This window comes from Lepidochelys olivacea, assembly GCF_965140295.1.
Source record: "Lepidochelys olivacea isolate rLepOli2 genome assembly, chromosome: 15".
Lineage (NCBI taxonomy): Eukaryota > Metazoa > Chordata > Testudines > Cheloniidae > Lepidochelys > Lepidochelys olivacea.
Genome location: NC_140425.1, coordinates 27,709,750 through 27,733,032, shown reverse-complemented (window position 1 = coordinate 27,733,032; position 23,283 = coordinate 27,709,750). Strand labels below are relative to the sequence as shown.

The 23,283-nt window shown below is 37.9% G+C and overlaps 1 protein-coding gene across 2 annotated transcripts in view; it reads left to right on the top strand.

Moving 5' to 3' along the window:
• Positions 1-23,283, top strand: part of ATP2A2 (ATPase sarcoplasmic/endoplasmic reticulum Ca2+ transporting 2) — a 79,553-nt gene that overhangs the window by 5,476 nt on the left and 50,794 nt on the right. For both annotated transcript variants that reach the window (XR_014714254.1, XM_084649172.1), the window contains exons 4-5: positions 6,207-6,311; positions 17,220-17,358. Coding sequence is in view for 1 of the 2 variants with exons in the window: in XM_084649172.1 (XP_084505298.1) it covers positions 6,207-6,311; positions 17,220-17,358 (244 nt within the window). In the remaining variant the exon portion in view is untranslated. The remainder of the gene's footprint in view (positions 1-6,206; positions 6,312-17,219; positions 17,359-23,283) is intronic.

Below are 23,283 nucleotides of genomic sequence, written 5' to 3'. Positions count from 1 at the left end.
GTAAGGAATTGAGAAAGTTAAGCTTGCCTATGACACCTTGCCTCTGCACCTTTATGTAGGTGCATTACGTACCTTTTCTTCAATATCGTACAGTAACATTAGTGGTTTTCAAATTGTAGTTTGTACATCAACTGGTGGTATGTGTGCTGCAGTCAGGTAGTACACAGGGTGCTGTACAGTATTAACATCATAACCTGTTATATCTGTACTGATTTAAATTACTAAGATGGTATGCCAAGTACTTGAGCTGTATATGTGGTATGCTAGATCTCAAAGTCAGAGAATTGCTGTTCTACAGCCTTAGATGCACATACTTTTGTAACATTTCATTCTTGTATTCGTAGACCATTTTCATTGTCATATGCCTCCAGTATATCTCTAATGACTTAAAATACATGTCTTGGAGAGAAGAAAAGTTAAGTTATACTCTTGATCCTATAAAGGACTCTATAGGCATGAACCCTTCCTAAAATGTCTTATCAGAATTTTCTGTGCAAGGACTTTAGGGTTGTCCTAAAACATCCTGGGAACAACCTGACTCTTAGATCTGGAATAGTAATGACTACACGTTGCATAAGATAGGGATAGTGGTGGTATATTACACTGGCATTCTGTCAGCAAAATTCAGATTATGCAATGTCACCTAAAAGATCACCTGATGGGGAAAGATCGCAGAGATTTAAGAAGTAATTTATGTAGCTTTTAAAAATGTTCCCTTGTAGTAGGGTGCTATATAGCTAGGTAAGAACTTAAATTGCCAGATGCTTCTGTTTTTAGTTCTGCTACCATCAAGTATATAGCAAAGCAGTTGTATATTCAGAAACACTGAAATACTTGAGGTAGTTGCAGTCTGTTAACTCAATAACACCTCAATTTCCCTGTATAATCATCATTGAGTTTTATTTTTCAGTAACAATTAGCAAGGAGAGTTTTGATCTCATCATGAGTAATGGAACTAAATTTGGGAGAAATGAAAGAATCTTAATCTCTGGTTGGCAATTCCTTTGTGCTTGAAATAATTTCTTGTTAAGACCCTTAAAAAGGGATATTTTATTTGTTTAATTTTAAATTTAAACATGTCCTATCCAGTATAATAGACACATTTGCATAAAAACATGCATTTTTAACAGAGTCTAAACTGTACTCTAGAGAAATACAAAAAGGATAATGGGAGTCTGCACTGTTGGTTTGTCCAAAATATTCTAAATGTTAAAAATCTCAGTGGCCTGGGAGAACAAGCTTTTTATTCCAGGAAGATTGCACAGGTATAAGAACCCACTTTAATTGGTCTAAGACCTTTTATTGGTAGGATAACATTTGATTTTCATATTTTGCCTCTAAGCTGCCATTCTTAAGTAAAAAAACCTGCCTCTTGGTCACTGACAACATAATCTAGTTTGTCTAATGGATCATAAGTATAATCTCCCGAGCAATGGATTTCATCCCAGAACTTCCACTCTTTGTATACTGTATTCTATTTTTGTTGTCTTCAGAATGCTGTTCCCTCCATCTTTCCTAATAACATGATTGTCTCAAATGACTAATCTCTGTGCTCTGGTATAAAAATTATTGAAACAGTGAGGCTTTTTTAGGAGTACAAATACTTGCATAGTATTATTAATTTAATTCTGGTTTTTCTAACACTTTTGACCATTCTGTTTATTGCTGGCTAGCTTACTGGTGCAGCCTCTCTGCTTCTTTTAGTGACCCTGAGCCACAAGCACTCCTTGCTTGTCGTTGCATGTGTAATTTTTAGTCTTTGTGTATGTTTCTACTTTTAAAAGTCGCATGGCCCCATCCTTGTTAAACTTTGCTTAAGAGACTTCTGCCAACAGTTAAACCAATTAAATACAGCTTGAGCAATCAAATGAAATATTGTTGAATCAGAGTTGCCCTCTAGATTTGTTCTCGCCATTTAGGTGTCAGGGGAGCATTTGTATTAGATATTTCCCTTAGTCTCTGGACTTCCTTTCCACTTAAACAAAAAAAATGCAAAAGCACATTTTGCTTTTCTTTGCTTTTTAGCCTCTTAGGTATACAGAGAATTTTTTTTAGTTGAATTTTCTAATTTTATCAACAGTATTGTCTTAAAACAATACCATGGTGGTTGATCTTAATCATGTTCGTGGTTATGAATGCTACAAAGATTTGATTACCAGATTTCTGTCAGTAAGGGGTCATTATATCACTGGACCCTTCAGTCTTTTTTATTTATTTATTTTAAATTGAATATCCCATGTGTTGTAAGACTCTGAGGTTTGCTGATGGAACTATTTGCCACTATAGCAAGGCATTTGTATAGTGCCTAGCACAAAGGTGTCCTGGTCTGTGACTAGGACCCTTAGGCAATACAATAAAACAAGTAATAAATAATTATGGATTCTATTATTTGCCAAACTTTGGTTTCTGTTGTTCCTCTATTTAGTAAAGCAAAAAAGATGTTGGTAATCTTTTTTTAAAAACCTAATGTGTTGCTATTTATCTGTTCATCCCTGTTCATTTGCTAGTGCTTATTAAATCTAGGCTACTATACAGTTGTTGTATCAAATGTACATGAAGTTATTTTGACTTTCTCCCACAACCTGTTGTGACAAAAGATCAGACACTTGCAATTGAATGACTCCTGTTGTAACTTTGCACAGGTACAATCACTAGAGTCGTCTTGACATACAGTAACTCCTCACTTAAAGTCGTCCTGGTTAACGTTGTTTCGTTGTTACATTGCTGATCAATTAGGGAACATGCTTGTTTAAAGTGTGCCTTTATAAGGTCGCTTGGCAGCTGCCTGTTTGTCCACTGCTTGCAGGAAGAGTATCCCGTTGCAGCTAGCTGGGAGCTTGGAACCAGGGTGGACCAGCAGCCCCCCATCAGCTCCGGTTCCCTTAAGTTCCCTGTGCAGCAGCCACCCAGCAGGCTATCATTTGCCCACAGTTCAGCTGTCCCTCCCCCCACTGCAATGTGCTGCTCCTGCCCTCTGCCTTGGAGTTGCTCTCCAGAGCCTCCTGCTTGCTGGGGGGAGAAGAGAAAGGGGGGGGGATAATGTCAGGGTGTCCCCCTGCACCCCGCTTACCCCATCTCCATAGAGCAGGGGGGACACATGACAGGGCTCAGGAGGGAGGGAACTTCCTGGCAGCAGTTGCTGTGTCTCAACTTGCTGATTAACTTAACAAGGTAGTGTACTGTACTTAAGAGTGGCAGTGTACTTAAAGGGGAAATGCGCATCTCTCTCACACACTCACACAGTGTGTCTCTTTCTGTCTGCCATGCTGTCTCCCTTCCCTCCATTCATGCTGTCTTGTAGAGTGTGAGGCTACATTAACAACAATGAGTTAACCCTTGAGGGCTCAGCCAAGTGCTAGTTCATCATTTAGCAGTAAGGCATTCCCTGGGCAATATCCCACCCTCTGACTCCTCCACCTCAACCAAGCTTCACAATCATCGCTGTGTACAGTATTAAATTGTTTGTTTAGAACTTATAGTGTGTGTGTGTGTATATGTGTGTGTGTGTGTATATGTGTGTGTGTGTGTATATGTGTGTGTATATATATATAAATGGAGGGGGGGTTAGGTTCCAGGGAAAAAAATTTTTATCCCAAAAAAAAAAAATCCCTGGAACGTAACCCCCCATTTAAAATAATTCTTATGGGGAAATTGGATTCGCTTAACATCGTTTTGCTTGTAGTCGCATTTTTCAGGAACATAACTACAGCATTAAGTGAGGAGTTACTGTATAGGAAAATTTTCTCATTTTTAGACCCCAAGAATTATTCTGCTAACAAGTCTCTCTTGTTAATTGTAGTTCGAATTAATAGGAACACTTAAATTTTACCCTTGTCAAATGTTTTTGAAAGGTTCATGTTTTGGGAACCGCAGTTGTTGGGCTTCTAAAACATCTTAAGGATTTTGATCTGGCTCTCGGCTTGATTTATGGTATCAGTACACCTGTGGTTAAGACTTAAAACAAGCTGTCACATTTGCTCTCTTATGATCTCTGTCTGAATTTCGGCTGGTCTCTTAGAGCAGAGGTTGGGGTAGGCCCACCTGGGGGTGTGGAATGTGTTCGGGGGGGGAGGGGAAGGAGGAAGAGAGGCTTTAGAGAGGTGAAAAAAGTACTGCATACGTTTTACCCATAGCAATGGATAACTAGCAAAGCTGATTCCTCCAGACGTACCGGGTCCTCTGATGGCACTGTGCATTTGACTGTAGATGGCGCTGTGCATTTTGATGGATTTCTGTTAAGCTTGCACAGCATTATACAACATCATTGCCATCTGTATCTTAATCTGTTTGCTACGACATGGTGTGCACATTTAATTGTAAGCATCGGTCACAAGCGCAATTTTGCTTTTGCTCTTATTACAATGGGTCGTTGGCTTTGTTTGAATCAATGTCTTACTGTTAATATTGAATGAGAGTTGCATGGTGGTTTTTTTTTTTAATTTTTGTTTTTTTAATCAATATATGTACTTGTGTGGCGGGGCTGCTTAAACTACTACAGACACAAAAAAGGGGGGGCCACAATCAAATGTGAGAACCACTGTCTTAGATACTTGATATTGAGCATCAGTGTACTGATACTGAGCCTAACACAATGCTGCCTTGCCTGTCACGATATTGGACATTTCCTCTATCCTAATAAAATCTACTCTCATATTGGTCTTGCTTGGTGGTTCAGATTGTTTCTGTTCAAGGCTCTTGTGCTGTTGCTCCTTCATCCTTTTTAAAATCCTGGAGTGTTTCACAATTGAGCAGTAGTTCTAGTGCAGCATGATAGCAGAATGATGGTGTCTTTAGTAACTGCTTGCTTTTTGGCCTATTTGGTAAGGTGCTTCTGAGTTGGTCAGTGACTCATACTGGTGTTGCCTGACTAGTGGCACTAATTATTTCTACACATTATTCCCATTTATTGTCATTTAACAGGCTTCCTGTTGCTCAACATGTTGCTTAAAGAATTAGACTGTCTCCTCAGTTATTGCAGAATTTTGCCTGAACTTATTCAGTGAATAGGCCTTTTCCATATGTTCCTGAAGTGCTTGAGACTAGTAAATGACAAAAGTCTAAAGAATCCCCAGACTTCATCTGAAGCCTTACAAGTATAGAATCATTAGGTGCCTTGTCCTCCTGCTTGGGAATGTATTAAAGCTGAGCTGAGGAAAAAGCCACATTGTTAGATCTTTACATAGACCTCCCCAAGTTGATTTAGCTCCCACCCCCACTTTTTAATTAAGAGTTTTTTGCTTCCGTGATCTGCCATTTTAATGTGACTGTTGGGTACCCTGACTGGAAAGCTTAAGAGGAGCACTATAGGCAGGCATCTAAGTTCCCTCTAAACTGCATGGCTGTGCAGCAGGCTATCAAGGGCTGCGCAGCAGGGGAGAGGCGTCTTTAGAATAAGTATTAGTATTAGTAGAAAATCCCCACCACAAACTGATATTTACAAATGGGGGGACAACTATTCGTTGATATCGTCAGTCGATGGCATGGTTCTGTGCCAGAATACAAACCAGTGGCCAGTCAGGAAAAAAGTCCAATCAGATTATAAGTATAAAGTTGCAGTAATCTTTTAAATATGTAAATACCTTGCAGTGCCTGTTACAAAAGTGCCATGTGATGCCTTTTCTCACTTTCAGGTGGCATTGTAAGTAAGAAGCGGGCAGCACTATCTCCCATAAATGTAAACAAACGTTTCTTAGTGATTGGCTGAACAAAAAGTAGGACTGAGTGGACTTGTAGGCTCTAAAGTTTTACATTTTGTTTTTGAGTGTAGTTTATGTTAAAAAAAAATCTGCATTTGTAAGTTGATCTTTCACGATAGAGATCACGCTACAGTACTTGTATGAGGTGAATTGAAATACTTTCATTTATCACTAACAGTGCAAATATTTGGAATAAAAATAATATAAAGTGTGCACTGTATACTTTGTATTGTGTTTGTAATTGAAATCATTGTATTTGAAAATGTAGAAAAACATCCCAAAATATTTAATAAACTTCAATTGGTATTCTGTTGTTTAGCATGCAATTAAAACCACAATTGGGAGTAATTTTTTTTAAAACATAATTAAATTTTTTGCATTAATCATATGAGTTAACTACAATTTAATCTACAGCCCTAGTGATAACGTCATAGATATTTCTGTGAAAATTCTACCACTCCATGTTTTGTGTATCTGTTGTATTTAGATTAACTGTGATTTCTCTTGCAGGTTTTGGCCTGGTTTGAAGAAGGTGAAGAAACAATCACAGCATTTGTAGAACCTTTTGTAATCTTACTTATATTAGTTGCTAATGCAATTGTGGGTGTGTGGCAGGTAAGCAAACATTTTTGTAATACCAAACCTCAGAAACCCTTTAGGCTCTTGATTAGTAGCAGTAGATGTTTGTACAGTACAGATTTTATAAGTAGTATAGGAATATACTAAAAGTACTATATACATTGTTAACATTAAATTACTTGGAACCAAAATCATAACGTGAATTCTGTCCTGAAGTGTTGACCCAAAGCAAAAATGGAAGCTACAGAAATGTTAAACACATGGGTAGACTAAAACACACAACACAGAATACCTTATGGATGTGTTTGGCCATAGTCTTGCTTTCTGTATCTTTCAGCACTTTAGGAAAGAGGTTGTTCGTAGTAGAAACCATTCATTAAATTGATTCTGTTCTTGAATATTTTTTATTTGCTGTTGAAACAAATATTAATCACTTCAAAACCAGATAGCAAAACTAAAATCTTTAAAGTTGCAGTTGAATAAAGGATGGGGAAATTGTGTAACTAGCTTTTTGTAGCTGTCTTTCATTGAGAAAATGTTAGCTTTACTATGAAGCTCCTGTAATGTGTGTGCTAGTCCATATGGGTGACTACAGTATAACATGTTTTCCATCTTACACTGCTCATGGCAAAACAGCTTAAAAACTAAAGAAATTACTTTAAATCTTTGAATAGTTATTGGTTACTTACAGTGGTTCAGACTGGAATTCTGACTCCTAAAATCCTTTACAGTTTGCTTTATGACATTGCCAGTGGAGGTGGGTTGGATTAGGAAAAGAAGCCTTAATGACAAGGAGAATGTGGGGGGGCAAGTGGGAGGAGAATGTATGCGAATACTGATGGCTGAAGGTGGCAGTGAATTAGTAAGGGACAGAATATTTTTAAAGAGGAGACTGTTATAGCTAAAATGAAATATTAAGTACAGAGGGTTTGATAAATTAGTTAACAGGAGCTTTACATTTATTTAAAGTGTTTGTTTACTCTTGCTAAATAATGGGATTACATTTTATTATGAAATCCTATTTTCAGATGATAAAACATGAATGTTATCCATGCAGAAACTTGACTGGAAGTTCCATCTGAAAATATACTAGAATTTCAAATAGAAACTTAAAATTGGTTCGGAACTTTAATTACAGACATGAACAACTTTTTTGAGACTTCAAAGGGTCTTTTTACAATAAAGACCTACCATTTTGTGCAGCTCAATCTAAAACCTGATAAGGTAAAAAGCCTTTCTTTCCAGGAATAAGATGTTTTTTCAAAATAAAGTTTAATTGCTGTTGACAGTTCTGAGCCTGCTTATGATAGAAGAAACCATGCTGTAAAATAAACTTTGTTACTGGCATTTTGGTGATGAAGACTTTACAATCACATCCTACTTCAATATTGGCTTAATCATAAATTTTAATATTTTTTAAAAAGTATTTAAATATTTTGCTCTAAAGTGACTTGTGATTAAGCCAACATAAAAACAACATAGAGATTTCAGTCTTGCCAGTTGATTACCACATTGCCAGTGACAAAAATACTTTTTTTTTTTTTACAGCAAGATGATTACTGTCCTGTAGACTTAGAAATAGCAGTAATTAATCTTTGTTTTTCAAAATAAGATTATCTATGTCAAGAAACAAATACCTTGCGTTACCTTATTTTATCAGCTTTGAGCCTATTTGCCTAACCAAAATGGATGCAGTTCTCTAAAATATTTAAGGAGTACTTGTGGCACCTTAGAGACTAACCAATTTATTTGAGCATGAGCTTTCGTGAGCTACAGCTCACTTCATCAGATGCTGTAGCTCACGAAAGCTCATGCTCAAATAAATTGGTTAGTCTCTAAGGTGCCACAAGTACTCCTTTTCTTTTTGCGAATACACACTAACACGGCTGTTACTCTGAAACCTAAAATATTTAGTATGTCTTTTGGTACGTCACTGATGTAATGGTGTGTAGAATCTAAAAAACAGAGCATAAAACATATCTTGTTTCAGTTATTTGATCTAAGTATTTTAGTACTTCTTGACTTGCCCACACCCAGTATTTTGGGTGTTAAAGCAGCTTGTGCTGTGATGTCACTTTAAAAATGGAATCTAAATACCAAGTGACTGAAGTTTCTACTTGTAAAGATAGTATTAGCACCTTATGAGAACTTGGAACACACAGAATAAGAAAATGCTACAAAGTGGTGTTGTTTTTGTTTTGTTTTAACTTAGTTTGGTAATTGTGGAGCAGTTAGAATTGTTACATGTACAACATACCTGATTCAAACCCACAAAAGAAAGGAAACGAAAAATTAAGTCATCAAACAGGACATACCCTCTTTACCACAGGAAAGCCTTACTAAAACTACAGTATACCACTAACCACACATCACAGCTTTAACTCTGACCCCCTCAACCTTTCCTTCTCCACATGCCCTTTTCCTAAACTACCCTTTCCTAATAGTATTACTTGTGGAGGTTTGCTGTGGTGTTGTATTGTCATGGGGTAGTGTAGTAAAGAGTGTGGTGGAACGATGGCATCCATAGCAGAGTCAAGGCTGAGGGGTATGGTAGCTGCAGTTATGGTAAAATGTGTGCATGTGGACGAAGAAGCTATGTTCTGTTAGGTGGCTTAATTTTTCCTTTCTTTTATGGGTTTGAGTGAGGTTTACGTGTGTAACAACCCTAACTACTTCACAACAGTTTTGTATATTATCTTCCCAGTTCTCTAATGTTTTAGTGGGGGCTTGGTATTGGACAAAAGTGGGAGGTGGTTTTTATGGGGTGGGTGTAAAATGCAGCTGCTGACAGATTTTTATGCACCAATAGCTGCTGCACCAGTATCCTCACATGCCAGGAGCTATACATAAATTCTCTGTTGGCAACTGTTCGTGCTTAAACATTTGCTTAGTATGAACTGCCAGAAGTCACCTGAAATTAGAACTGGCTGGAAGAAGGGAATCCCTTTCAGGGGGGAGTTAAGTCCTCCCAAATCTGGACAAAATGTTGAAACTGACATTTTTTTATGGAAAGGAATTTAAAGAAAAACAATTTTTTGGTTTCCCAGCTGCCCCCCCAATAAAGCTTTTGTCAATTTCACTTACCGGAGCTGTGGGAAGGTGGAGCCCTGGTAGTGCTCTTCCTCTCCATCTCTGAGCTAGCCTGCCAGGAAAGTGAAATTGACAATTGCTGTCCTAAGTGGGCAGCCAGGGAACAGTTACTTCCATTTTCCCAGTCAAAAAATCAATTTCCTTTATAAAATCAATTTATTTGTGGGAAAACTCTGATTTTTGTGCAAAGTACATTTTTTATCAGCAAATATTCTGGCAAAAATTTTGACCAGCAGTATCTGAAATCCAAACTTTTTTCCATAGAAAAACTACATTCTACCAGATCTACTCAGGACCAACCCCTCTAACAAATTTTGTGTAGATACATAACGTTAGAGATCAGTTGACAATTGATGGTGTACTATGAAGGAAAAAACTCAGCCAGAACCACATTTCAAAATTTTTCTATTTAAGAGTATATATTATGAAGGAAAACCAAAACTACATAGACAATACAAAGGGCCTAAATATTAACCCTATATGAAATGTCATACTAAAAGGCTAGTGGCTTTTAGAGGAAAAACAAGATGTTTATGATCCACCTCAAGGTCATTTTAGAACAGTGGTGGCTAAGTTGCAGCCTGCGGGCTGCATGTGGCCCATCAGGGTAATCCATTGCTGGGCTGCGATACAGTGTTTACATAGACCGTTGGCATCATGGCCTCCCGCATTTCCCAGTGGCCATGGTTCACAACTCCCAGCCAATGGGAGTTGCAGGAAGCAGCAGCCAGCATGTTCCTGTAGCCTGCGCCGCTTTCTGCCGCTCCCATTGACCAGGAACGGTGAACCACTGCCACTGGGAGCTGAGGGCAGCTGTGCCTGCAGACAGTCAATGTAAACACTGTCTCGTGACCCGCCAGCAGATTACCCTGATGGGCCGCAGGTTGCCCACCACTGTTTTAGAACTTAACCTATCTATGGAGTCACCACCAGAGTGCTTCCATAATATAGTAGCTTAAAGCCCATGCAGTTGGACAGGTTTGGGACTTGGACTAGGTAAACTATTATCTAAGCAGTTTTTCTCATACAACCAATGAAATTGTTGCATGAAAACAAGATGTAGAGCGAAGTTGGGGATTGGTGGTTACCTCAGATATCACAATGATTTGGGACTCTTAGGCATATATCTGTGCCATGCTTACTTTAGCTGTATACCACACAGGTATAATTCATGAAGTCAAAATGGCTGAGAACTTAAAAATTGGGCTCTAACAGACTGCAAAACTTAGTGATTCAACCTATTGATATTCTGAACAAAGAACTTTCAGTCATGATTGTAGCAGTTTCCATCGCTTCACACTGACTCATATTCTAGACTGCCAATCCTGGAATCTTATTGTATGGATATTTGCTATCTGCATACTATTAAATATACAAGATTAAGTTTTATTATCTGATTCAGTGATCTTTCTAAATATAAAGAGTAATGTGAATCTGTATTCCATACTACGATGAAAACCTGAATCTTCACATTTGTATTTAGTAAAAAATACGGGTCCACTACACACAGTATGCATTTCTAAATTTGGTGTGTTGCTTCTCTGAAGTTAAGTAGGCAGTATTGTTTTACTTGGATTCAAATAGCCATACTAGTTTACTTTATTATTTAATTTTTATTTGGTTTTGATTTTAAGGCTTTGATGTGGAGATTTGAGTAGTTACAATTTCAAATTAATGGTAATAGCTGACTAATCTAAACTTTCAGGGTTTTTAACTAATGTCCAAATTTTAGTTGTAGATAATCAAATTTAACAGAGGCAAAAAACTTGACTTCTTAACCAGGGATTTCAGTTGGCAGCACAATTCTAATTTTCTGGTTAAATGCTGCCCAAAGCAATTTATCATCTTAAATTACAAATGGGTAAACTTTTATTGGGTACTTTTTTTATTTTAGAGGCATGCTCTTAATAATATAAAAATATTCAACACATTACTTTGCAGCTGAAAATGTTCAGGAATTCAGTGATTTTGACAGTTGAAGGGAAATATTGTATGGTGACATGCAAATGCTGCTGCAGATTTTACCTTTCATCCTTCAAACTTTTCCCTGCTAGATTAATTCTAAAGTTTTATAAAACCTACGTAGTTCAAATATTTTACAACTTTGAAGAGACACTGTAGTCCGCATGTCTCAGAAAATGCATAGTCTCATGTGTTGTACTGTAGCTATTTTTGTGATGTCAGATTTTTCAAAAATTTTAATATCACAGGTGTCTCAGTTGAATACGAGTTATCTGATGTGGCATACTTATGTGGAACATACCAATAGAGCAGTTGTTTACACCTTTTCCTCTCACTCTCAAAGCTGAAGTGATGTTAGTGACATAGTACTTGTTGTTTTTGGAAGCTTTGTTCAAGTTTGTCAAAATCTAGGGTCTTTACTACTTTAATAACTAAGTTATCCAATTAGGTTTGTATAGGCACTGTACATCGAGGTAGACCAAATTCCTGCCACAAAGAACTTACAGTCCTAAAAGAGTTTTTTTTCCTAAAAAAAAAAAATAAAAACAATTGCAAGGAATATAAAAGCTCTTCTTCTGGTGTTGGATTGGAATAAATTAATACTTAATGTTGGTTTAAAACTCTCCCCAACTAAAGCTAGTGAAGATGGGGGAATAAAGTTTACTGCAGGTTAGCAAGGCAACCATATTTATGCTTTGGGTTTTACCCCACTCTCGAATGAATGCACAAGTCTAATTTAGCAAGAGAAAAAGCTAATGTGTAAAATACCCTTGTTTATTGAAGCCTCCCTAATAGACCAGCTTTTTTCTGTTAGTATACATTGCAGCAAAGACTTTGCTGTTAACTACTCACCTGGAAAGCAAGTATGACAAAATTAATTCAAAGAAAAAGATCCAAAGTGTATAATGGGCACTCAGCTGAAGGCTGTAGATCAGAAACCTTCTGATTTCCATGCTGAAAGAATCAAAGGCATTCTTTGAACCATTTAGATAAATTTAAATGGTTACACTTGTGTGCTGATTTGTTTAAAGCTATTAAAACCCCAAGAGGCTTGCACTGAAGTCAGTGCACCTACATAATGCCTTTTGACTTAGATTTGTGAATAACTTGTACATTTGGAGAATTGTCCAAGAAAAATTTAAATTCTCTTAAATTCATATAATAGATTTAAAATAGCTCTCCATCATGAGAGCGTTTACTCTAATGGAAAACAGCCAGGAAATTATAAACGGTTTGTCATTGCTGGTATATTCAAACTTTTCTTGCTGTGGCTTTTTTTTTAAATAAATAAAACTCTTGTGAATATCAAGTCTTTACATATATAGTTCAGTAGATATGTCCACTGAAATTAATGGAATGTGTGAGTAAATCCACTGCACTGCTTTGAAAAACTAAGCCTTCAAAGTTAAGATTGTAAGATCCTGCCCATTATCAGCCTGACTGTGTCACCACAACCTCCTAACAAAAAAGAAAACAACCCCTTCTGATCTGCTTTCTCTATAAAATTACTTTCCTCTAATCCCTACCAAAAATAGCATTTTTGGAAAATCAGTTAATATTTACAGATGACTTTTTAATTCACTCAATGCAAAAAACTTTTCAGTTAGAGCAGAACTATGAATGTATTAACTTCTGTGTGGCAGAATAAATATTACAAACTCTGCGTCCTCTGCCTAATCTAAACCTTCTAAAATAAAATCAAACGCGCTTTCATGTGAAGAAATTGTCTTTAAAATATTTTTCACACTAAAATATGATGTCTCATCAGAGCCTCTGAGTTCTTGTTCTTGGCAGTTGGTATCTTTACACCTACATACCTCCCACTTTAATTTAAAAAAAAAAAAAAGTGTAGGATACATTATGACAGTCATTGTGCCACCTTCCTCCTCCCCTTCAATCCCCGCTCTTGACTGCAGTAGCTCCTTGCAGCAGCATCACTGGAAGAAGGTGACAGTCCCTCAACCTCCCATACCTGCTAAGGAAATAGTCCCTGTGAGTAAGGCAGTGGTCAGGATGGAAAGAGCTGTGTCCTGCAGGTACTCTTGTATGCTGAAAAGTGAGACTGGGGAGGGCTATGGAAGTTGCTTCATCAGAGCAGCTCCTTTGTCTTGGAGTAAATCCCAGTGAGGCTAATGTGGTTCTTCCGTGCAGAATCTCCATACCTCTCCTCCCAGTGTGGTCCTGAAATACTAGAATCTTCATCCCCATCCATGAAAAGGCAAGTGACAGAATAATCAACGCACATGCAATTGTAAGAGGGGGATAGGTAGTGATATCTTCTGACCAGCCGTGGTACTGGTACTTTCTATCCAGTAAGCTCAAGAGAAGGCCACTTTGAACTGCCCCCTGTCCCAAGTAAACCAGAAGGGAGAGTTGAAGAGGAGAGCTTTTTGAAAGTGAGCAGACTTTCAGAGTGATATAATGGAATTTTGATGAGAGGGAGCTGTTGTATTTTAGGGCTGAAACTTTCAAAGGTGCCTAATTGAAATTGGACATCCAATTCTTGTAATTTTAATGGTAACAGGGTCTCCAGATCTCTTAAGTAGTTTTGAAAATCTCTGCCTTGGCTTCCGCTTTTTGTTGGCAATTTATAGGGAAGCTAAAAATCCTCACTTACCCTTTAGGTGGGGTAAGGGTTACGGGGCGCATTTTTTGCCTTGCCTTTTTTTGTCCTTAAGGTCACAAGTGGGGAGCAAGAGAAGACTGCTATCCTCCATAAAAGTAGTTTGTTGCTTCTGCTAGATGCCATTTATAGGGGTAACTGGACTTTCAGCAACTTAATTTTTAAAAAGAACAACTTTGTGTACATTATATCTCTTGGAAATTCAATAAATATTTTCTTCCCCTTTGGAAAATTACTGCTGTGGGTAGGTGGATTATAATACTGTATTATTGATATGAATATTTACTCTAGAGGAATAACATTTGCAGTTTAACTTCAAGATTTCTTTTTCCAGTGCGTGTTTCTATGGTTTCTAGGTGCTAAAAGTCCAAAACCAGAAATCATTGGATCTGTTTGAGACCAAGATAAAGTCAGTGTAGGAAAAAACTTCATATGTGGGTGTGTCCTCTAAAGTCTGGCTTCCTGCTTCTCCATGTCTTCCTCCCCCACAAGCATTCTCCTCAAATGCAGAGAAAATTAATTGGTGGTGGATATCTTTTTTTCTGGAAGATGGAGGGATTATACTATATAATATATTTTAAAAGATTAAAAATGTTTATACTTTTTAGTGCCTGTATCTGATTCTAGGTGATTCATCTATTCAAAACCATTCATTTCATACAGTTTTAAAATCTACAATATACTCACTTACATGCACATATAATAAAAAGTATCCTATCCTAATGCAATAATCCCTACATCAAAACTTTTACTTGGTGATAGGGTGAAAAATTCAAAAAGTAAATGAACTTGTGCAGTCAGGAAAAACTGCAAAAAGATTGAGTTTTTAAAAGAGCAGAATAAAAAAGTAATTAAATAGCTTTAATTCATTATCTAATATTTGAACATTGTAATTCAACACAAAAAAAGAAATATGAGAGAATAACCTATCCTGGGTGTATTGGGTATAAAGAGATGTGACTTACCCAGTACTATGTTCTTCTTTGGAAGAAACTTTACATGTTTAAATTAATCTGTCTTTAATCAATTTCAAAAACATTTCCTCTTTCAGCCTTTAAAGTTTTTAAATAATACTAATGGAGAATCCAGGCAGGAGCTCTGTCTTGACTCTCATGAAACTCTGTCTTGTTCTCTTTTTTTTGTTTTGTGGGTGATGGAGATGCAATTGTTGACATACTAAACAAACATTCTGGATATTTCAGAGAGAACCAGTTTGGAGAAATGGATTTAAACTTTTGAAGGGCTGACTTTAGACCGTGAAGTAAAATTTCTTTTTGGCAATTTCAAATATTAGATTGGGGGGGAGGCTTGTTTTTCTGATGTGGCATTTATTTATGTCTGATGACCCATGGATCTTGTTCTCTAAGATGGAATTAATTTATTGAGCTGCTAACTCTGAAGACTGCATTAACTAAGATCTCCTATCAGATAGCTTCTATATTTGATTTGATAATTCTAATTTCTTTGGCCCTCAAATTTAATAAGGTCATTGAAATTTAGCAGACCTCAGGGCCTAATGGAAATTAAGATTCCAGTTACCTATCTGTATATGCAGAGTAACCTATACTAATGAGCAAGAGCTTAAATTCTGCTCTTCATCTAGTGGAGAGGAGAAATGCCATGGGTTTAGGCCATACTCCCCAGCTTCCTTATACCTAAGGTAGCTCGTAGCTGCTAGTATTTATGGCGTCCCCATCTCTTCCCCCTGCCAGTTATTTCACAACATTCACCAGATCAGCTGATGTAATGTGTGTAGTTTAAGATGTTTTGTTGCCTGCTGGAACTGGTACTACACAGAGACCTGGCCCTGAGCAATCAGTTATGTGTTACCTGCTGAAAAATTAGGCTCTAATGGCTCATGGTTTGAATTTCCAAAGATAATTGTCTGCCTTTATACAGTTTTGACATCTACTAGACTAGAGAACCTTTGGCAGCTGGTGTAAGTCTGGAAAAGTTTTGTATACGTAAAATGCATCCTCTTAAAATTTCTATACTCAACAGACTTAAAATGTCTGTACTAATATTGTTCTTAATTTCTCATCACAGTACTTCCCTGGTGGTAACAGCAGTAAATAAGCTGGTGGTGTTTTACTGGTTGTGTCAGGAACAGCAGGAGATAAGCTGCTGGTGTTTTACTGGTTGGGTCATCTAAACTAGACAATACTATGTTTAAGGTGTTAGTGATCGATCTGTGCTACTGCTACCTCACTGCTATTTTCAGTGCACTAGGTTGGTCAAATCCAGGACATGTATATCTACTGAAGCTGGGAATTGCACCTCCCAGCTGCATTGTAGACATACCCATAGATGCTTTAAGAAAATAATAAAGTTTAAGGTCCAATCTGCTGTAACTCATTCTTAGCTTAATTATGGAAAGAAGATTCACGTTTGTGTTTTTGTGTATCGATGCTAAAAATAGTTACAATTTCTGTTTGTACTCTTAAGTGCGTTGCCTTCTTTTCTGGAGCTCTAGCTTTGGCACTATATCTGGGAAGTTGTAGGTACTTTGTTGGCAAGTAATGGGTGTGAAATGTCATGTAGTATCCTTACTTTACAAGTGCAAAGAAAAGAGCTTTTGGACAATAGTTATTTCCAAGCTAGATAACAAAGGAGCTGCTGTAAGTGGATATGTCCATGCCTCTTAATCTGACATGGTTCAAATGTGGCATAAAGACATAAAGGAGGGATACAAGAACAGTATTGGAGGAAGTTTAATGATTGGGTCTTTTTCACTATCTTAATTTCTATCAATAACTAGTGAAAACACCAGACTGATGTGGGATGGAGATATATTTGACTCTCAAAGGAGGTGTTCTATTTAGCAAAGCACAGCTGAACTAGGGTACAACCATTTAGTTTTAATAGATGTTTCTGCTGGAGTGTTGCTTTGCATCAAAACATAACTGTATGATCCCTTAAACTATAGTTCGTGTGAGCTCCAGCTACCAAAACATAATGGACGTTCTGGAGAGGTAACTGCAAATTTTAAGGCAATGGCTTCTAGATCTTTAAAGGCTCACTAATATCTGAATTCTATTGTCGTGCTTTCCAGACTGCAACTTCACCTTGAAGTTGCAACCACATAATGGGGTAGGTCGAATAATTATCTTCTATGTGAATGAACACTGAATAACTGAGTAAGTAGTATTCATGTAGTGCTATATGTAGAAAACTAGAAGGTGACTATTCTAGCTGTCAGAATTGGCAGGACCTCTAGCTTTTAAAACCTCACATCTTATTTTTCCTTTTTTCCTTTCCCACCCCTCCAGGAAAGAAATGCTGAAAACGCTATTGAAGCTCTTAAAGAATATGAACCTGAAATGGGCAAAGTATATCGACAAGACAGAAAAAGTGTACAAAGGATTAAAGCAAGAGACATTGTCCCTGGTGATATTGTGGAAGTAGCTGGTGAGATACCTTTTATTAATAATACAGGTTACATATGTCTAAAAGGCCTTGGTTAATTTTAATAGTTTGAGGCCCTGGGTGGGATTTTTAAAAAATGCAAGTTAGGCACCTCATTTATGCATTATTGAAAATTCAAGCTCCTCCTTTCATCTGTAATTACCTTACATTAAATGAGTATTTTTATCTTTGAATTGTCTTAAGTTACTATTACCTTCTAAATTGGTAGACAATAGTAGGAAGGACATCTTTTGCTTTAACTGGATTACAGATTTTTAGTATCTGTTATTTTTCCTTTTTGTTTGTATTTTTCACACAGCAATGGGGACAGGGAAAAAACCAAAACCAAAAACACAATGTGCAAAGTAAACTTAACAAAACCAAATTTTTCTTTAATCTTCCCAATGTCACCATGTTAAATGTTATTTTTAATAGTTGGTAATTTTCAATTTTTTTAATTGAGCATCCTTTTTAATGATTAAAAAAATGCCTTTAATAAAGCAAGATGGCTTCTATTGAAACACTGGTATTCAACTTCTAATCTTTCATCACTTCCTAAAAAATACAAGTAACATTCTCTTATACTTTGGAGAGACTGACATCTTGTAAGTGAAAATACATTGTTGTCTACTCCTAACTGGACTATCAGTGGTGGTTTCTTTCTTTTTTTCCCCCTTTGTTTTAAGGATTTTGCTACTTAGTTTCTGCGAAAAATTCATAGGTGGATCTTGTTGAAAATATGTCACAAATGGTTGTATTCACAATTTTGTAGGCCTTACTGGCAGTCAGATGGCTATCCTTTAAAATAATTTAAGCTGTACATCAATTTTTCTTCTGATCTTTCCTCCTACTTTGGATTTAGTTATTAGAGTAGCCATCCAGAGGGGAGATAACTATGTATCCTTAAAGTTGACTATCCTGCTATTTTTTAATATGCAGGGAAAGTATGCTCTCAAACTGAAGTAAGCATTGGCTCTTGGCCCAGGTTTTACTCATTCAGAAACTTTAAAATTCCTTAGCCCTGTCCTGAGCTTGTCTTGTACATGGTAGCATGCAGTTATAGTGACCTTAGTTAACAGTAATTGATGTTTCTTGGGTATGCTGGAATCCTCAGTCTTTAAGTGCTGTCTTTCTTTCTGAGACCCTATCACTGTTGATGGTTGACATTTTCGGTGCCTCTATTTGGGAGACACCCATATACCAGCCAAGTGTAAGATCATCTTCTCCTTCAAGAACAGATCTCATAAAAACAGTACCCCATCTACCTCCATGTCTTAGTCACCAAAATATTGAGGGATACAGACATTTCTTACATTTTGTGGTAGGCAGAGACCATTATCAGTATTGTGTCCTACCCTTCAGCCTCTCCGCCATGCCAAGGATCTTATCAAAATCCTCTCCGCTGTCACAACCCATCTTCGCCAGATGAGAGTACAGTTTTTCCCTACCTGGACAATTGGGTCCTGAAAGGTTACTTGTTCCTTGAGATACAAAGAGCAACTTGCATAAACCTATTGCTGTTGTACTCAGTGGGACCTCTGCCTCAATACTGAAAAGTCTACTTTCACTCCAGTTCAATTAATAGATTTTTATCGGGGTCACTCAGGACTCCTCCACCACATCAGAGCATACTTGTCCCTGGACAAATTTGCCACTATGTCCAGCCTCATCTCAACAATACTACAGAGCCCACAAACCAGAATATGGGCATGAACTTTCTACACCTCACCCTACCCCCCCAACAGACAAGGTCTATCCAAGGAGTATTTGTACTTCTGAGGGTCATTGGTTCTTTAAACTGGTAGAAGGCTCCACAAAAGGTGTGTGTGGGAGTTCTGTTCTTGGAGTCTCCTCCCACAAAGGTACTTGCTACAGACATCTCTCTGATAGGCCAGGGGACACACTTCCAAAACCTTTCAAGTCAGGGCAGATAGATCCTTCAGGAGGTAATCTTCCATATTGGTTTATTGTAACGAACCACTTGTCAGCACTTCCGACCCATCATAAGGGACCACCCAATCAGAATAATGCTGGATGACAGAGCAGCAACATAATAGATCAGCCTTCATGGAGGGGCAAGATCCCGGTCCTTTTGCACTAAATCCATAAAACTATGGAAGTAGTACATATCACGCTGCATACAGATCTCAGTAGTTTATCTACCAGGACTATAGAACACAGAGGCGGACTTCCTTGGCAGGTTTTTCAGCATCAACCATAAGTGTGAGCTGAATAATGAGGTATTCCAAGAGAGGTCTTACCTGGGGTCATATACAGATGGATCTCTTTGTGACATCATCCAATGTGGAGTACAGAGGCTTCTGCTCAAGAGGAGGGCATGATCACAACTCGATGGGAGATGCCCTGGTCATTCCTTGGCCTCACATATTGCTGTACACTTCTCCCCAACTCCCTTCCTGCTCAAAGTTCTGAAGAAAATTGAAACACCATCGTGGCCAGGACAGGTATGGTTCCCAGGGCAGGTTCGCATGTCTCTGTGACTCCACTCTCTCCATCTTCTCCTGACAGCAAATCTTCTCACTCAGGAATCAGGATCCATCACCATCCAAACTTCAGTGCTTCACCTCAAGGCGTAGATACTATATGGCTCTCTGGTATAGAGCAAGACTGCTCCCGAGGTACAGACGGTATTGCTTCATAGCAGAAAACCCTTGACAAGGAAAACTTACCTGCAGAAATGGAAACTCTTCCAGACTTGGTACAGTCCCTGATCTGTGCCGCCTCTAGTCTAATGCACGTTCTCAATTACCTGTTCAATTTAAAAATCATGGGATTATTGCAGAGTTTCACCTAGCTGCCATCACAGCTTTTCACTCCCCCATTGAGAGGTTTCGGTCTTCACCACTACCTCCCCCCCCCCCCAACCACTATGAGGGATATCAAAGGCTTGTTCAACCTCTTCCCACATGTTAAGGAACCAGTTCTGCCATGGGACCTAAACTTAGTCCTCAATGTGCTGAGGAAATTCCTCATTTGAACCAATGAGGAACTGTTCCCTCCTTCATATATCCCTTAAGACCTCATTCCTCATAACCATCAACTCTGCCAGGAGGGTGGGGGATCTTGGAGTCTTTAGGACTTCACCCAGGCTTTTCATCTCATTTGCAGAATGTATGAAAGGACAGACTGTCTCAACCAAAAAACTGTTCAAATGTACCTTCTACAGTAACTGGAGTCCTTTGAGATGTGTCCCTGTGGGTGCCCCACTTCCTGCCTGCCTTCCTTTCTGCCTTGGAGTCTTTCACTGAACTTTTGTGGTTGAGAGAATTAACCTGGTGGCAGGTCTGCCTGCTCTCTATATACCCTCATATCTGAGCACAAGGATGTCTGGGATGCAGGGACAGACCCCCAGACACTACTGAGAATATCTCCAATCTCGAATGCACAGGCACGCACCTCCATGATGTGGAGTACCTATAGGGACACTTGGCCAAAAGCAGATATAAACATCAATTGCTGATTATATTAACTGCTTTAATAAACTATGAAGTGGCATACTGTCTATGCATTTCAGTTAGTGTCACACTTCTCTTATGTCACTTTCTGTAATTTCTGGTGTTCTACAGTCACACTCTGACTTAAACAGAGGCTTTTTTGCTGTTAACCTCCTATTTTACAAACTAATTGGGAATGAAAAGTTCATGAAGTTGAACATCTCAAAATTAGTGGGTATGGTGCAGAAGTGGCAATATGGTGCACTGCAAACTGACTTCCATTTCATTGACGTCATCGGAACATGAAAGAATGTTGATTTGTTCTTTGACACTGCTTTCCCGTTTTTTTAACTTTCATTAGGAAAAGTGATTTGTATAACTGGTCGTTCGTAAGATGGGTATTTGTAAAATCAAGGTTCTTCTATATGTATTTGTTTCAACAGCAAAAAGTCGCTGATTTTAATTGTTTTGTCTCGGGGGGGCACACAAAAGTGATGTAGGCTTTGGGGCTAGAAGCTTACTGCAGCAATTTTGGACCTGACTTGAAGTGCCAGAAATAGAATAGTAATCTCCGAAAGCAATTTGCTTTGTCAGGGGGACACATTACTTCGGTATTATACTATAAAGAATTATTAATAGAATTGCAAGTGGATAATCAGCCTGAGGGTATGTATTGTAGTTTGGCGCATCCAATTATAGGGAAATACTGACTGATTTAACTGTATTGCCAATTCACTGGAGTGCAGGTGAAACTGAATTGCTTGTTTTCAACTGAGCAACTTTTGTAAAATGGAGAAGACAGAGGGATCATATTACTTGACTCTCTTTTTGTCCCTGTGAGGGGGGACTCTCTGAAACTACACATGGAACACCTGAGGAGCCAGCAGGCTTTCTACAGCACTACAAGATCTCCTTTCTGTGCCTCATTGACTCTAGTGGGGGATTTCTCTTAATAGAAGGCAGTAGTTGCTCGATTTTTGCAGTTGGAACAAAATTAACTTTTCCGAATATGCCAACTGCTTGAGAATTCTTAAGGCCATAAACATGTTATAGTATGAAAGTATATATTGGTGGTTAAAGTGACAGACACTGATGTGCAACTTGAATTAAAAACAAAATGTTAAACTGTGCAATAATTAGTTTTATTCTAATTGTGGTCTAACTGATTCATCTAACGTTTGCAGGAAGGTTCACATCAGTTACAGGAAACAGACATCATTACAGGACACCAGAGTTATGGGAATGTTCTGAATGCATTAGACATAAAAAAAAAAAAAAAAAGGCAAATAGTTTTGTACTTGTCCACTCTTCTCATGACATTTTGAGGTTTGTTGAAGATATATTTAAACAAAGGCATGCATCATCCAACTCTGACTACTCTGAGCATTTCGAACTTGAAGTGAAAGTAGTCTTGCTAAACTTGATGTTGCTTGTTTTCTTGGCAATGATTGATGCACTCATACTCTGTTTGTTACAAAAATCTGTCTAGAGATGTGAGGCTGGGCTGTAAGTGAAGCTCTCATTCAAGCCAAAATATCACAAATAATGGGAGTATGACAACTAGCCTTTTTTGAATCTCTTCTGTAGTGGAGGATGGACTAGAGCTTTTAAAGACCTTGCTTTCAAAAGACATGTGTTTGCACATCATGCATTTGCAAGCCTAGTTCATGTACACAGTTGCCACAAATGTGCAAATTGGGTTTTGTGGGCATAACCAGCTGTGCAGTTAGGTTCATCTTGTCTAAAAGCATGCCTACTCAGTGACTCTGCTCTTGATAGGAGTTGCTGAGTGCTAGGCTCCCTTGAAAATCCAGCCCCACTTATGGAGGCTGCGCTCTTCTGAAAATCTAGCCATAATTGGCTAAATTTGTAATTGCAGGTGCAAACTAAGTGCTCAAGTACATACTCTTGCAATTGCAGTTGTGTGCCTGAACTGTTATACTTCTAGAGACCTATTTTTGCAGTAAACATGTTTATCAGAAAATATGGTCACTAAATTATTTGAGGCTTTTGCATGTATTCATGATACAAGATTACTGTGGTGAATGTTTGGGTAGGAGGTTGTCTTTTATATGGGAGGGTTTGATGGTGGGGTCTAGGTTTTGGTTTTTTTTCCTTTGTTTTTGCATATGCTGTCCCTTATAGTACAATTTAATCTACCCAATCAAGAATAGCAGATTGGATACTAAGTAACGTTTTAAAGCACTGATTTAAGGTGCTAGTTAACTTGAGTCCTTTTTTGTTTCTTATAATAGCTTTATTCCAACCTTTGATACCTAAATAAACATAATTTAACTTCAGAAGCATGTTCCCCCCCCCCCAACAATAAAAGCAAAGGGCATGATATAATTCAGAGTTTAGGAGTAGGATCATCTTTTTAAAAATTATAATCTATTCAATTTGTGTGTGTCACTTATGAGCATAATTGCACTAACTAGGCATAATTCGACCACTATTTCACATTGTTTATAGT